Source organism: Colobus angolensis, unplaced genomic scaffold (genome assembly GCF_000951035.1).
Source record: "Colobus angolensis palliatus isolate OR3802 unplaced genomic scaffold, Cang.pa_1.0 Scaffold277, whole genome shotgun sequence".
Lineage (NCBI taxonomy): Eukaryota > Metazoa > Chordata > Mammalia > Primates > Cercopithecidae > Colobus > Colobus angolensis.
The window spans coordinates 1,660,325-1,673,821 of NW_012116010.1; the positions used below are offsets into that span (position 1 = coordinate 1,660,325).

The 13,497-nt window shown below is 48.0% G+C and overlaps 1 protein-coding gene across 1 annotated transcript in view; it reads left to right on the top strand.

The window, feature by feature from the left end:
* Positions 1-13,497, top strand: part of LOC105516175 — a 158,697-nt gene that overhangs the window by 69,684 nt on the left and 75,516 nt on the right. The window contains 2 exon segments of the mRNA XM_011948259.1: positions 10,874-11,021; positions 11,024-11,277. Of these exon segments, the coding sequence (XP_011803649.1) occupies positions 10,874-11,021; positions 11,024-11,277 (402 nt within the window).

A 13,497-nucleotide genomic window follows, 5' to 3' on the forward strand; every position in this document is an offset into this window, starting at 1 on the left:
TTTCTTTCTTTCTTTCTTTCTTTCTTTCTTTCTCGTTCTTTCTTTCTTTCTCGTTCTTTCTTTCTTTCTTCTTTCTTTCTTTTTCTCTCTCTCTCCTTCCTTCCTTCCTTCCTCCCTCCCTCCCTTCCTCTCGCTCCCTCTCTCTCTCTCTTTCTCTCTCCCTCCCTCCCTCCCATGTGGCCAGGTTGCTCCCAAACTCCTGACCTCAAGCAATCTGCTTGCCTTGGACTCCCAACATGACAGGCGTGAGCCACCATGCCCAGCCTCACATCAGAAAGTCTCTGAATCCACCTGTGACCCGTGGATCCCCCGCTTCCAAATATCCCACCCTTTTAGGCCAAAACCAAGGTATAACCTTCTTGTAGTGATTTAGGACTTTACCTGTAACTTCTGCTTTCTTGAAATGTACCCCTGCTTGGGGTCAGGTGTGGTGGCTCACACCTGTAATCCTAGCACTTTGCAGGGCTGAGGCGGGAGGATTGCCTGAGGTTGGGAGTTTGAGGCCAGCCTGGGCAATCTAGTGAGACCCCATCTCTATAGGAAAATAAAAGAATTAGCCGGGCTTGGTGATGCACACCTGTAGTCCCAGCTACCTGGGAGGCAGCGATGGGAGAATGGTTGGAGCCTGGGAGGTCAAGGGTGCAGTGAGCCGTGATTACACCACTGCACTCCAGCCTGGGCAAGAGTGAGACCCTATTTCTAAAACAAGAAATGAATACTTTTTTAAAAATTAAAAGCATGAATTTTTAATATTAATTTTTAAAATTAAAATTAAAAGCAGCTGGGTGCGGTGACTCACGCCTGTCATCTCAACGCTCTGGGAGGCCGAGGCAGGTGGATCACAAGGTCAGGAGTTCGAAACCAGCCTGGGCAACATGGTGAAACCCCGTCTCTACTAAAAATACAAAAATTAGCCGGGCGTGGTGGGGGGTGCCTGTAATCCCAGCTACTCGGGAGGCTGAGGCAGGAGAATGGCGTGAACCCGGGAGGCGGAGCTTGCAGTGAGCTGAGATCACGCCACTGCACTCCAGCCTGGGCGACAGAGCAAGACTCCCTCTCAAAAATAAATAAATAAAAAAAATAAATAAATAAATAAATATAAAATAAAATAAAATAAAATTGAAAGCCATCAGAGGAGTCAGGGCTTAAGCACGAACTGCTTGATTCTCCTTGCTTGGAGCCCTGCAAAGAAACGCCCTGTTTTCTCTCACTGCAAAAGCTTGTTTTCTCTCACTGCAAAACCTTGGTGTGGATGTTTGGCCTCCCTGGGCCCGGCTGGCAGACGCCAGTTCAAATCAGTCACCGGTTTTTAAAAAATGCAGCAGGAAAGCGCCAGCCACCAGGTCTGAGTGTCCTCGCCGGACGTTCATTGTCAGCGGCAGAATCCAGCCTGGAGCCAATTCTCTTCCCCCAAGCCAGGAAGGGTCACAAAGAGAGTTGATGGACCAGGCAGGGAGGAACAGCTCCTGGCGACTGCAGCTGGGCGAGGCCGATGTAGAAATGATTCCCCACTGAGTCCAAGGAGAAAGACGGAGCAGACAACGGGAGGAGGCTGAGGGGTCGCTGTGGGGATGATGCTGCCTGGAGATGATCCGTCATCTTGTGGCAAATGACCAGGCTGCCGGGGAGGACTCAGCGAGGGCATCTCTACTGGCACCAAGGTCAGCAGCCAAGTACAAGGGCAGCGTCTTTAGGGTCCACACGACCTCACAACTCTCTCTTGCACGCTCATCCAGGGAGAAGATCCAGCCCCACAGAAAGAGGCTGGAGGCAGAGGGCAAAGGAAGCAAACGGGAATGGTAGAAGGACTAGAAGGACACTATTTGTGCACCCTCTGCACAAGCGGAGACGCGCCCTTTGCTTAAGGGGCAGGATGCTCCGTTTTGCACCCTGTCTGTTCTGCAAAGAGGATTTCAGGCAGCATCGGGGAGAAGCTGCCGGCGTCTCTGCTGGAAGGATGAGGTGCTGAGACAATGCCAAGAGCATGCTTTGACATCTGCGGTCCAACGACAGAGACACGAAGGCGAGCAAATGGAAGCAAGGGAGACTCGAGACAGAGGAGAATGAGGACTCGAGTCAGCCACGAGCATGACAGCCTTTGTGGGGCGTGGAAGGGGCAGCTTCCAAAAAGACAGGTCCATGTTCCAAGCCCTGGTACCTGCAAATAGGACCTTATTTGGAAACGAGAACTTTGCAGTTGTCATTAGTTAAAGTGCTAGAGATGAAATCGTCTTAGATTCAGGTGAACCCTGCATCGGATGAGCAGCGTCCTTCTAAGAGGCAGAAAAGGGGCCGGGCGCGGTGGCTCACGCCTGTAATCCCAGCACTTTGGGAGGCCGAGACGGGCGGATCACGAGGTCAGGAGCTGCAGACCAGCTTGGCCAACACGGTGAAACCCCGTCTGTACTACAAATACAAAAATGAGCCGGGCGTGGTGGCGTGCACCTGTAGTCACAGCTACTCGGGAGGCTGAGGCAGGAGAATTGCTTGAAGCCGGGAGGCGGAGGTTGCAGTGAGCCAAGATGGTGCCACTGCCCTCCAGCCTGGTGACAGAGAGACTCTGTCTCAAAGGATAAAACAAAGAAACCAAAGAGACAGAAAAGGAGGCAGAGACACAGAGAAAGCCAGGTGGAGACTTAGGCAGAGAGGGCAGTGATGCGGCCGCAGTCCCAGGGACATCTGTGGAGCCTCCAGGAGCTGGGAAAGGCAGGGAGAATCCTCCTCTCCAGCCTCGGAGGAGAACTGGATATAATTATACTGCATTGAACATTGGCCCTCAGACAGGTCTGTCTACATCCTAAAGCCCAGAACCTGACAATGAGACCTTATTTGGAAACAGGGTCTTTGCAGAGGTGATTAAGAGAAGGATCTTGACATGAGATGATCCTGGAGTAAGGTGGACCCTAAGCCCAATGACAGGTGTCCTTCTTTTTTTTTTTTTTTTAATTTATATATTTCTATTTAAGGCATAGACTTATAATATATGTACAGTATCTTCCTAAATTTAGTAACTTTGCCTGTTTGATATAAAACAAAAAAACACAAAAAACTAATGATGAAAATAAAAATACATCTATAAAATAGGCTAGTTCCCGAACCATGTGTTATTATAGATTATAATCTAGTTGTTGCTTTGCTTTTATATAGTAACAGAGTAACATACTTCTTTTTTGGACAAACTACTATACTCATCTTAAGATAGGACAAAAACGTTTGGAAGTAAATTAACTAATATTAAATTTTTTGCTCATCACAACTTCATATATATATATATATATGCCTGACAGGTGTCCTTCTAAAAGACAGAAGAGGAGACACAGACACAGAGGAGGAGGCCACGTGGAGACAGAGGCAGAGACTGGAGCGACGCGGCCACAAGCCCAGGGACGCCTGGAGCCCCCAGGAGCTGGGAGAGGCAGGAGGGACCCTCCCCTGGGGCCTCCAGAGGGAACTGGATACAATACTACTGGATTGAACAGTTGTCCGGGCAAAAGGTATGTCCAGGGTCTGAACCCCAGAACGCACGGATAGGACCTTGTTGTAGCAGGATGAGCCACAGACAACACTCCTCAGACACCAGATGAAAGAAGGAAGAGGTTTTTATTCAGCCGGGAGCGTCGGCAGACTCACGTCTAAGGACAGAATCTTAGCCAGGTACGGTGGCTCACACCTATAATCCCAGCACTTTGGGAGGCGGGGGGGGGGGGGCAGACCACCGAGGTCGGGAGTTCGAAACCATCCTGGCCAATATGGTGAAATTCCCTCTGTACTAAAAATAAAAATAAATTAGCTGGATGTGGGGCTGCGCGTTTGCAATCCCAGCAACTTGGGAGGGTGAGGTGGGGAGGCAGAGGTTGCAGTGAGCCGAGATCGCACCGCTGCACTCCAGCCTGGGCGAGAGAGCGAGACTCTGTCTCAAAAAACAAACAAACAAGCAAACAAAACCAATAACAACAACACAAAGAAAGGAATCTGACTTCTTTCTTAGGTCGAGTGTGCACACTTGATATCAAAGATTTGTTCCATGGCGGTCCCCGCTGCTCCGATGTTCGTGAGACAGCGTCTTGAGATACAAATATCTGTGTTTTTATTTTTAGTTTTATTTTTCCGCATGTCCTTGTGACCCAGTGACGGTCGGCTAGGCAGTGTAGGAAGGAGGAGATGAGGACAACCCCATGAATTAATGTATCACGGCTCTTCTCCCCCACTTCCAAAACCCACTTGCTGGTCATGGAGCCGGGGGACCCTGTCTCATGGAGAGCTTCAGGAAGAGGACCTTTGCCGTGCACCTCGTCTAATCCCTACCCCCCTCTGTGCCATCAGCCCTCCACGACTGGGGTGCAGTCTCATTCTGGGGTTCAGCCCCTTGTATAACACCTGCCTCTCTAAGCCACATGCCCGCATGTGGCCTGGGCAGGCCATTACCGCCTGGCTAATTTCTCTGCATCTCGCTGCATTTCTCTTCCTCATTTGTTCTGAAGGGTTCAGAAAGGACTGTCCCAGCACATCTTCAAATTCTAGCAATTCCAATTGTCAGCACAGAACAAAACAGCCTAGAACCAGTCGCTTCAAGGATGTTTAATAATACTGTCCCAAGAAAATGTGTGGAGTTTTTTTTTTTTTTTTTTTGAGACAGAGTCTCACTCTGTCTCTCTGGCTGGAGTGCAGTGGTGCAATCTCAGCTCACTGCAACCTCCGCCTCCCGGGTTCAAGCAATTCTCCTGCCTCAGCCTCCCACGTAGCTGGGAGTACAGGCATGCACCACCTCGTCCGGCTAATTTTTGTATTTTTACTAGAGACGGGGTTTCTCCATGTTGGCCAGGATGGTCTCTATCTCTTGACCTTGCGATCCGCCCGCTGCAGGCTTCCAAAGTGCTGGGATGACAGGCGTGAGCCACCATCCTAATTTTCTTAAGGTGAGTCACGGACCTTCCTCGCCGTGTGCTGCTGGAAGCAATTTTGTCTTCCCTCATAACATGATCCACCAATGACTCTCAAATGAATGTCTCTGCCCAGCCGGCTTCACCTCTGCAAATCTCATTGCTTCCTCAACTGTGAACCTTGAATGAGTCCCAGGTGTGTCTAAAACAACCCCCTACCCTATCCTCCCTGTCTCTGTCTGTTTGAAGGGCTATAAATAAGTACCTCAAACTGGGTAATTTAGAAAGAAAGGAAGGCTGGGAGCAGTGGCTCACACCTGTCATCCCAGCACTGTGGGAGGCCGAGGCGAGTGGATCACCTGAGGTCAGCAGTTCGAGACCAGCCTGGCCAACATGGCAAAACCCCATCTCCACCAAAAATACAAAAATTAGCCGGGCATGGTGGTGGGTGCCTGTCATCCCAGCTACTCGGGAGGCTGAGGCAGGAAAATCACTTGAAACTGGGAGGCGGAGGTTGCAGTGAGCTGAGGTTGCGTCACTGCACTCCAGCCTGGGTGACAGAGTGCGACTCTGTTTCAAAATATAAATAAATCAATAAAACTACATATTTAAAAAGCAGTTCCTCAATATGAGGTTTTAATTTGTGTTCAGAAGTTACCTTCCTTATTCTTTCTGGCAGAAAAGACTCAGAGAATGCTTGTTACTATGGGATCCAATTGTGAAGTGAAAAAAAAAAAAAAGTGGGAAATAAAAGAATGAGGCCAGGAACAAAGCTTGGACTGCGTGTTTTATAGCTGCCAATTTAAAAATCAATTTTAATTTTTTGATGGTTTTTCTTCTTTTTTTTTGACACAGAGTCTCTATCACCAGATCTAGGCTCACGGCGACCTCTGCCTCCTGGCTTCAGGTGATTCTCCTGCCTCAGCCTCCCACGTAGCTGGGAGTACAGGCATGCACCACCTCGTCCGGCTAATTTTTGTATTTTTACTAGAGACGGGGTTTCTCCATGTTGGCCAGGATGGTCTCTATCTCTTGACCTTGCGATCCGCCCGCTGCAGGCTTCCAAAGTGCTGGGATGACAGGCGTGAGCCACCATCCTAATTTTCTTAAGGTGAGTCACGGACCTTCCTCGCCGTGTGCTGCTGGAAGCAATTTTGTCTTCCCTCATAACATGATCCACCAATGACTCTCAAATGAATGTCTCTGCCCAGCCGGCTTCACCTCTGCAAATCTCATTGCTTCCTCAACTGTGAACCTTGAATGAGTCCCAGGTGTGTCTAAAACAACCCCCTACCCTATCCTCCCTGTCTCTGTCTGTTTGAAGGGCTATAAATAAGTACCTCAAACTGGGTAATTTACAAAGAAAGGAAGGCTGGGAGCAGTGGCTCACACCTGTCATCCCAGCACTTTGGGAGGCTGACCCGGGTAGATTGCCTGAGGTCGGGAGTTCAAGACCAGCCTGGCCAACGTGGTGAAACCCTGTCTCTACTAAAAATAGAAAAATTAGCTGGGCGTGGTGCGGGGTGGCTGTCATCCCAGCTACTCGGGAGGCTGAGGCAGGAGGATTGCTTGAACCCAGGAGATGGAGGTTGCCATGAGCTGACATCATGCCATTGCACTCCAGCCTGGGCAACGAGAGCGAAACTTCATCTCAATAAACGAATGAATGAATGAATGAATGAATGAATAAAATAAAGGTTTATTTGGCTCACAGGAAGCATGACGCCCACATCTGCTTCTGATGAAAACCTCAGGAAACTTTCACTCCTGGTGGAAGGGGACAGACAGCTGGCATGTACAGAGAACACACAGCACAAGAGGCACAGCTGAGGTGCCAGGCTGTTTTCAAAAGCCAGCTCTTCTGGGAACTAAAGGTAAGAAATGCCCATCAATGAGAGACTGGATAAAGAAAGTGTGGCACATAGACACCACGGAATACTACGCAGCCGTGAAAAAGGATGAGGTCATGTCCTTCGCAGAGACATGGATGAAGCTGGAAACCATCCTTCTCAGCAAACTCACACAGGAACAGAAAACCAAACACTGCATGTTCTCACTCATCAGTGGGAATTGAACAATGAGATCACACGGACACAGGGAGGGGAACATCACACACCGGGGCCTGTCAGGGGCTGGGGCGCTAGGGGAGGGAGAGCGTTAGGAGAAATACCTAATGTAGATGACGGGTTGATGGGTGCAGCCAACCACCATGGCACGTGTATACCTGTGGAACAAACCTGCACATTCTGCACCTGTACCCCAGTAGTTGAAGCATAATAAAAAATAAAAATAAAACAAGAACCCACTCATGGCACCACGCCATTCCTGAGGGATGTACCCCCATGGCCCAAACACCTCCCGCCAGGCCCTGCCTTCAACACTGGAGATCAGATGTCCACATGAGACTAGGTGAGGCCAGACAAACGATATCCAAACCAGAGAATGTCCAAAGTTGAGCGTCTCCAGGAATCCCTGTGTTAGGAAGTCAGACTGGGTAAGCCAGAACCTCAGAGTCAACGTATCCACATGCCACGATGTGGAGAGAACAAAAAGAATCCATCTTTTAGTCTTCTTAGCAGGGAGGAAACTTCCCCCCAAAGCCGTACCCACAGGAGAAGTTCTCTCCCATATTATTGGACAGGGTTGGCTTGCATGTGTCTCTCTAAATCAATCACTGTGGAACGGTCAGCCCTGGAGGGCAGGTAGAAGCAGTCTCCTTGTGGCAGAGACTCAGAAAGGGGGAGGCCGGGCGCGGTGGCTCATGCCTGTAATCCCAGCACTTTGGGAGGCTGAGACAAGTGGAGCTCCTGAGGTCAGCAGATCGAGACCAGCCTGGCCAACACGGTGAAACCCGTGTCTACTAAAAACACAAAAGCAGCCGGGCAGGGTGGCTCATGCCTGTCATCCCAGCTACTCGGGAGGCTGAGGCAGGAGAATCGCTCGACCCCGGGAGGCAGAGGCTACGGCGAGCTGAGATCACGCCACTGCACTCCGGCTTGGGCAACAAGGATGAAACTCCGTCTCAAACAACAACGGCAACAACAACAACAAAAAGAGGGACAGAGAAAAGATGAACAAATCAGAGATCTGTTCAGAAAAGGAGGATCCATTTCACGGGCAATGCCCGCTCTGCCCACTTTGTTATCTTTAACGCGCACCTGCTTGGCAGCAATACTGCTGCAGTTGTGAAGTTTCTCGTCTCTCACAGTGAAATCTCAGAAACAGAGACCTCGGCATTGACAACACGAATGGTTCCAAATGTGGATCGAATTGGATTTTTTACAGGCATGGAGATTTAAATCCGATTTACAAAAGCGTTTCTTCAGAGCTTAATTACAAATTTACCCCGCAGGCTTTATTTCGGAAACATTTCATTTCTTCATCCAAATATCCAGAAAGTGAAAAACAAACAGAAAGCTGTGTGCATAGCTTTGATTATGTCAGCAGCTAAATCAAGCCCCTTGTTTGGTTTTAAATTAGTGAAAGCTTGGCTTTCGTAGGGGGGGAAAAAAAAACATCGTGTGGGAAAAGAACTTCATCTGGAGTCAGAAAATCGTCATCAGTTCGGGAGAAATAAATGCCTCAAATTTGCCACATGAAAATGGATGTTACGGTAAATTTAGTCTATTTTTTCTTTCAGCAGATAAAAACACAATTTATGAAAGAGGCATTTGGAAAGTGTTGCAATCACAGCGACCGTTTCAGGAGAGGCAAAAGGATTTTGAATTACTACTTGTGACACCAAGTCAATATATAAAAGAATGGTTTGCCATCTCTGTAGATTCCTTGTGAAATGTATTTTAGATTATAGTGTTACAGATAAGTACAAACATAAAGATAAAAAAAAAAAAAAACACCCAAGGATGAATGTGAAGAAAACACTTCCCCTTCAGGGTAGTAATTACCTCTGAAGAGAGCAGCGGTACCAGATGATTGGGGGTCTTGAAATATCTTGCACATATACACACACCCTTTTCTCCCTCATGCAAATACCTTTTGAAACAGAATGTTAAAATGTAGTCGCCTATAGACACCAAGATAAAATACATTTGCAGTTTCAAGGTGGGATACACATCATCGTACATACATTTACAAACAAGAAGAAAAAAATACAAAACAATTCCCTAACTCTTTACCCTTGCTGCACACTTAAAAACTATGAAAACATCCAAACAATTTGTTGGGAAATATTTTCTTAGAGACGTTTTGTGCCAAGGGCCTTTTCCCACCTGTATGAGTCAGCTACACCTGAAATTATGCTGGGTAACAAATAATCCTAAATCTCAGTTCTCTACCATAATAAATACTGATTTATTTTTTGAATGTGTGAGTCTATCAGTCAGGTAGGTTGGTGCAGATACAGGCTGGGCTACTCCAGGCTCACCTGAAATACATGCTTCGGGTTGCATTGATATCTATGCCACATGCTGTCATCATTTTGGGACCAGTGGTTACCCTGGGCACATGTTTCTAATGTTGGAATACAGACGTGCAGAGGAAAAAATCCAACCGCGTGGTAGGACTGTAGCTCCCATAACCCCCACATGCCATGGGAGGAACCTGGTGGGACATAATTGAATCGTGGGGGCTGGTTTTCTCCAAGCTATTCTCGTGATAGTCAATACGTGTCATGAGATCTGCTGGTTTTCCGCTAAAAGCCAGACTGGTGCAATCAATGCCCCCTTAACTGGGAGACGTCACGGAGAGTTCCCCTGTGTAAGCTCGCTTGCTCGCCGCCACATAAGACGTGCCTCTGCTCCTCCTTTACCTTCAGCCGTGATTGTGAGGTCCCCCCAACCACGTGGAACTGTGAGTCCATTAAACCTCTTTTTTTTAAAATAAATTACCCAGTCTCAGATATATCTTTATTAGTAGCATGAGAATGGACATAACACACTATGTCAACCCCTGCTGTGCCTCCACCGAGGCAGACCTTTAAAAAACAATAATAAGTACTGCATTTATTCACTCCAACAGAAGTCAAAGCTAAGGCCCAGAATGTGGCAAGGCAAAGGTTTAAAAAATAAAAAGAAAGAAAACGAGTTTTCCTCTGCCTAGCAGCTCACTTCAAGGACAGTTATAAGGTAACATTGTCCGAATAGACAAGGAGAAAGGAATGGGCTCCAGACATCACCCCCCACCTCAGCTCCTTACAGAGCAAGGTTGAAGGAAAAAAGAGAAAGGCAGATTCTTTTACTGTTACTCTTTTCCCAGGCTGCTTAAGCGTGATTATGTTTGACAAATGTCTGTATTTAGCCAGTTCTTGTTTTTCTTTCAATGCAGCTACAAGGCCATCAGCTATGCCAGGCCACGAGTTATGTGATGCTATAGATATGTAACCTGTCGCTGTATGATTAACTGCTTTTTTGCGTCTATAAGGCCACTTATGAAACACTTGCTCTGTCTTTGTTCAACGCTCAGCTTTTTCAAATGCAAATCTGCTGAGCCAGTGTGTCCCTAAAAATGCACAAATCCTCCTGTACTCCAAATTGCTCTCTCCGTTCCTCAGTTCACCGCAACACCACTGGCTGAGGTTCTGTAAGCAAAAGCAAATCAGATGGCAGCCCAAAGTTCATGGGGACAGGAGGCGTGCTTCTCCCACGGGGCGTGAGCCAGAGACCAGGTAGACAGCAAAAAGAATCGTGAAGAACTAACAGACTCTCCCACACCTGACTTTTAGCCTGGTAAGAGCAGACTTCAGATGACCGAGCTTCAGCACTTGATAGGTACACCAGATACACCACATTTCCCTCTGTTTCATCAAATTTACATCTCCAAGAGGCTGATGAATTTGAATTTCATCACCCAAGCTTTCTGGAGCTTTTCTACGTGAATTCAGGGAAAGAGAGACACTGACAAGGCTGGTCACGGTGGCTCACACCTGTCATCCCAGCACTTTGGGAAGCTGAGGCGGGCGGATCATTTGAGGTCAGGAGTTCGAGACCAGCCTGGCCAACATGGTGAAACTCCATCTCTACTAAAAAATACAAAAGTCGGGAAGCCGGGCCGGCACCGGCTTGGGGGCCGGAGGCCTTCACCCCAGACCGGGAAAGCAGAGAAGTCTCCACTGGGACTACGATTATGGCCGTGCAATTTGACGGGGGTGTGGTTCTGGGGGCAGACTCCAGAACAACCACTGGGTGAGCTCAGGACAGATTTGTGAAAGGTCCTACATCGCCAGTCGAGTGACTGACAAGCTGACTCCTATTCACGACCACATTTTCTGCTGTCGCTCAGGCTCAGCTGCTGATACCCAGGCAGTCGCTGATGCTGTCACTTACCAGCTTGGTTTCTACAGCATTGAACTGAATGAGCCTCCACTGGTCCACACAGCAGCCAGCCTCTTTAAGGAGATGTGTTACCCATACCGGGAAGGCCATGGAGGGGGAAGGCTCCAGTGGAGGAGTGATCCTCCTGGCAGCCATTGCAGAGTCAGGGGTAGAGCGGCAAGTACTTTTGGGAGACCAGATACCCAAATTTGCCACTGCCACTTTACCGCCCCCCTGAATCCTGGGATTCTAGTATGCAATAAGAGATACCCCGTACTGATGCAAAGTTTACTAAAATTTGTCACAGAGAAAAAAAAATACAAAAAAATTAACTGGGGGTGGTGGCGGGCTACTCGGGAGGCTGAGGCAAGAGAATCACTTGAATCTGGCAATTGGAGGTTGCAGTGAGGTGAGATGGTGCCACTGCACTCCAGCCTGGGCGACAGAGGGAGACTCCATCTCAAAAAAAAATAAAAAGACACTGACAGGTAATGGAAGGCAGGGGAGGGAAAAGAGTGTTGGATGTTTATTCTTGGAGTCATCCAAGTTGGATCACATATGGATTTATCTGTGTCCTTCACCAACGACGTCTTTGGTGGGGCAGCCTCTCTGCCCCAAGCAGGCCTTGCTGTTAACTGAGCCTTAAGAGTATCTGCTATGTTAGTAGGCTCTGGGAGGATCAACAGCCACTGGGAATTTTCTTAATCCTTTCTGTTTATCTGTTTATCTGCTTTCAAAATTTCTAAATGAGCAGGCTATCAATTTTCTGCTAAAATCCAGACTCTCCTATTGGAGACAGGCAGCGTTACCTTATGTTGGATCTCCCTAATTCTATATCATTGTATTTCTCCTTTCTGTTTCTTTCTTTTCTTTTTCTTCTCTTTTCCTTTTCTTTTCTTTCCTCCCCCCCTCCCTCCCTCCCTCCTTCCTTCCTTCCTTCTCTCTCTCCCTTCCCTTTCCTTCCCTTCCCTTCCCTTCTTCTCTCTCTCTCTTTCCTTCCTTCCCTCCCTCACTCCCTCCCTCCTTCCTTCCTTCCTTCCCTCTCTCCCTTCCCTTCCCTTCCTTTCCCTTCCCTTCCCTTCTTCTCTCTCTCTCTTTCCTTCCTTCCTTCCTTTCTTTCATGATTATTGTTTCTTTGTCTTCTCCGTTTGTAATGTTTAATCACATTTTACATCCTCCTTTCGATATTCACGCCAATGCCTATTTGCATTTACTACTGTAATCTTCATAAATCTGTAAACACAGTACGGTTAAATTATGAATGCATTTCTGCCTCACGGCCTTCATGTCGAATTAACAAGGTAAGTCTCCCCCGAGCAGGCAGCGCACATATTGATTTCTTCCATTATGATTTCCACACACGACGTTTCCTTTTCGTGAATGTTTCTCTCTGGTGGCTTTATCTGTGCCGTGCAGGCTCCCATAGAAATGGTTGTCATTAAAAAAGAACAACAATAATTCTGTAGGTGAAGACATTTCATGCCTGAATTTGAAAGCATAAGAAGAAGATGTAAAACTGGGTCTTTCGATGGATTTCTTTTTCCTGCCTTCCATGTGTACATGATGAGGAACGACACATATATCATCCTGGTTTGGAAGCTGGAAGACGCGTTGCATTGTGTTATCAGCACCCAAGTGAGGCAGACAGATGGCTTTTCTCCCATGGCTCACAGCCTCCCACCACCTCCCTGAGGACAATTTAAAATGAAATGGGAGGACACAGAAGCCAGTTCCTCGGAGAGCTGTCGCTTTTGGAGAACCCGTGCGTGACAATGCATAACTTCCCATCAGCGTTTGACACAGCTCTGCAACATTCGTGAAGGTGACTTTAAAATTCATTCCAACCCGTTACAGCCCCAAACCTTCTCCAACAGATGACACGGCCAAGATGGTCTGTGCGGCCTTGAGTTTCTCTGACATCCCTGGCTCTGGGAATGCATTTAGGGCTTGCTGTCCATGTCACAGCCTGGATTCTATTCACGGAGACCATGGTAAAGGTCAAGTGTAAGAAAATCATACTGGAGGCCGGGCGCAGTGGCTCACGCCTGGCATCCCAGCACTTTGGGAGGCCAAGGTGGGCGGATCGCTTGAGCTCAGGGGTTCGAGACCAGCCTGGCCATCATGGTGAAACCCCATCTCTACTAAACTGCAAAAATGAGCTGGGCATGGTGGCAGACACCTGCAGTCCCAGCTACTCTGGAGGCTGAGGCAGGAGAATCGCTTGAACTCGGGAGGCAGAGGTTGCAGTGAGCCAAGATGGTGCCACTGCACTCCAGCCTGGGTGACAGAGCGAGAACTCTGCCTCAAAAAGAAAAAAAAGAAAGAAAATTATGTTGGAGATGAGAGCT